Here is a 2,823-nt window from a genome sequence, read left to right as displayed (position 1 = left end):
GCAAGAAAGGTAAATTTTGAGGAGTGTGAATTCCCTTGGTCCACCTAAGAGGAAGGTTTAAGATTCTATTGATGAGGTGTGATTGATGGTTTGATACACCATCTTTAGTTAATCACTTGGTAGAAGTAAGAATCTTTCTCTCTATCTTTACATTTATGCAATCTTCTTCTTCATTCCCTTTCTTTGTGTTGTTTTTCTCTTTATGTGCTTGCTGATTTTTGCATCTTATATGTTCATTTGATGAATTCCTAATCTTCTCTTGTATCATTTGGTATCCAAGCCACGTTTTAGGGTTGTTCCTACATTCCCAAGTCTTGGATTATTGATTACCTTAAAGAAAATCAACAAAAAAAAGAGTGTAGAAAATCGAAAATCTCACAAAAAAATTTGTTAACCCGTTTTTGTGTTTTGACAGTTTTTAGATCCTAGATCTCCTTTGTTTTTGTGTGTTTTGTTGGTTTCAAGTGTTAGATTCTTGTTCTCTAGCACTTAAAGTGTCTAGATCTAAGTTTGAAACAAGATTTGGTTGTGTTTGAGCTAAGATCCACCATTGTTGTGGCATTTCGAAGCTTTTGTGAAGAGGGTAACGTGTGGCTTGTGGTATTGTGGACGATTTGTGGCTGATTTGTTGATATTTGAGCTTGTCTTGGCAAAGGGAATCTAGATCTAAAAGAAAAATTGAATTTAGGGTTCATTTGCCTAGTGGTCAAACCTTGGTCAACTCTTGAATATCCATAGTGTTCTTCATTATCTCTAAAACTTGTTGAAGAAGAATATTCTGATCCACAAAAAGAAAGAAAGAGAAGGTGAAAGTTGTTTGTACAAAGAATATTCACGAGCATATTCACAATCTTCCAAAAGAAGAGGGGACAAAGGAAATATCAAAGTATAATTGAAAGTACGGGGGGTGGGGGGACCAATCCATTTTGAATTCATTTGAAGCTCCAAAAGGGCTCCAAACCTTCAACTTTTCCCTCCCAAACGAAATTTCTTCTTCTCCTAAGTGTGTTTGGCCGAAATAAGTGAATTGAGATTTGAAAATTTTGAAAAGTGACGTCCAATTACAAGCTGCCACGTCATCACTTTGGTGACCAATCGAAATGAGTTCAAATTTAAATTTCCTATTTTCTAATTGTTCTTTCTAGTTTCAATTTTGTTGGTTCTATCACTAAATAGTAAGCTAGTAAGTACCTACTAGTTTGGTAATTAGATTAGAGTTCGATTATTTTGTGTCTTCAATTTTTGTGTGCTTTTCTCATTTTTAATTCGTAGTAATTTGTTAGTTCAAGTCCGTGAAACATTTTATTTGAGTCATATCAAACAAAAATCGATTCCGAACCAAAGCATATTCACCACTCAGTTCATTTGCCAAGTATTGCCAAGCTTTCAACACTTGTAAAACCAAGCATGAGGTAAGAAACGAGAGTGAGGGTGCTGAGGCTCTTTTTGAACTAACTTGTTTGTTCGTTTTGTAGGTTTGTTTCTTTCTTTTAGTTACCATGGCTACCTATAGTTTCAATGCCATGTTTGATCGTATCAAAGATGATTGAGATAGCTTCATTGAAGATATACGTCAAATGCTTAGTGCACTAAATCCCAATTTTGAAAAAGTGAGTCCAAAGGGAAACCTTGACATATTCCCTTGTAATGCGGAGCATGAAGGCTGCCCTAATGCAAAATCAAGTGAAGAACACACTTCCCATGATCTACAAGGTATCAAAGCTATCTTCTACACTCCTAGAAACTTGAATTGTTGTGATATGGCTAGTAGTAGCCCAAGTGGTGTAGTTTTGGATTTGCTTAATGAAGAAGTGTGTTAATCTTCCTTTTGTGATACTCTTAGTGTTGTTAGGTTGCATAAGGACCAAACTCTTGTTGTGAGTACGCAAACACTAGTTGATCCTTTAGATGAAAAAATTAATTCTTTTTGTAAGAATGATTTGTGTCCATCTAGTGCTAGCGCTTATGACTTGAATGAGGTTCCCTTACCAAGTGACAAGAGTATTCACACACTAGTTGACCCCCTGTGAAAGACAAGGTGAGTCTACGTTGGTATGTGAGTTGCCAACAACTAGTGAGGATATGAATGATGATCAACCTACTCCCGAATGTAGTCCACTACTTGAGCATATGTGTGGTGTGTTTAATAAGTCTCAAGTTAGTAATGATGTTGATAGAGTTGATCATGGGATTGGAGATGATTCTTTGATCATGTTGCATTATGAAAGCCATATTGATAGATTTGCTCAAAGAAACCAAGAAAAAGGCACAATCGGATGAAGGTGACCTTGAATTGCTTGAATATGTAGGAAACCCGAATTCTGATTGTTCTTGTGAACATATTTTTGTGTGTGATCCCTTTGCTGCTCATGGTGACTTATATCTATGGGGAAATTACTCTCTTGAAATAGTAATTGGTGCATGCTTAGAGATTCCATCTATTTCTTCTTTGTGTGTTTCCTATGTTGAGCATCCTAGAGGTGATGAACTTGAAACTAGTGAGTACTTGCATAAAGGAACCATAGTTGAATTTGATTTGTGTGACAACTTTCTCTGCTCTCTATTTGAATTTGATGATATGTATGCTATTGTAGAGAGTATGTCTTTTAGATGGGGCGAAACCTATGGGGAAAAAGCGTGTTGTCTAGATCCATGTCTAAGTCCACTCTTTCCATTTGACCCCGATGCCAAATGTGGATATGACGATGCTGGCACACCCAACTTGTTGCTTGGTCTACATGACAAGCAAGGTATTATTCTTGAAAACCCGAGGGCAAATGTGTCATTGTCGTCTTGGGATAATGCTTCTAAATGTGCATCCTT

General features: G+C 36.6%; 1 protein-coding gene across 1 annotated transcript; it reads left to right on the top strand.

Moving 5' to 3' along the window:
• Positions 1-885: 885 nt before the first annotated feature.
• Positions 886-2,813, top strand: LOC124892650 (the record flags this gene model as incomplete). The annotated part of the gene is made up of 2 exons (XM_047403881.1): positions 886-1,713; positions 2,595-2,813. Coding segments are annotated over exons 1-2 (355 nt in total), but the record flags the coding sequence as incomplete, so codon positions are not given.
• Positions 2,814-2,823: the final 10 nt, after the last annotated feature.

This window comes from Capsicum annuum, unplaced genomic scaffold (assembly GCF_002878395.1).
Source record: "Capsicum annuum cultivar UCD-10X-F1 unplaced genomic scaffold, UCD10Xv1.1 ctg49297, whole genome shotgun sequence".
In the NCBI taxonomy this organism is placed as follows: Eukaryota; Viridiplantae; Streptophyta; class Magnoliopsida; order Solanales; family Solanaceae; genus Capsicum; species Capsicum annuum.
This window is presented reverse-complemented; position numbering and strand designations above follow the sequence as displayed.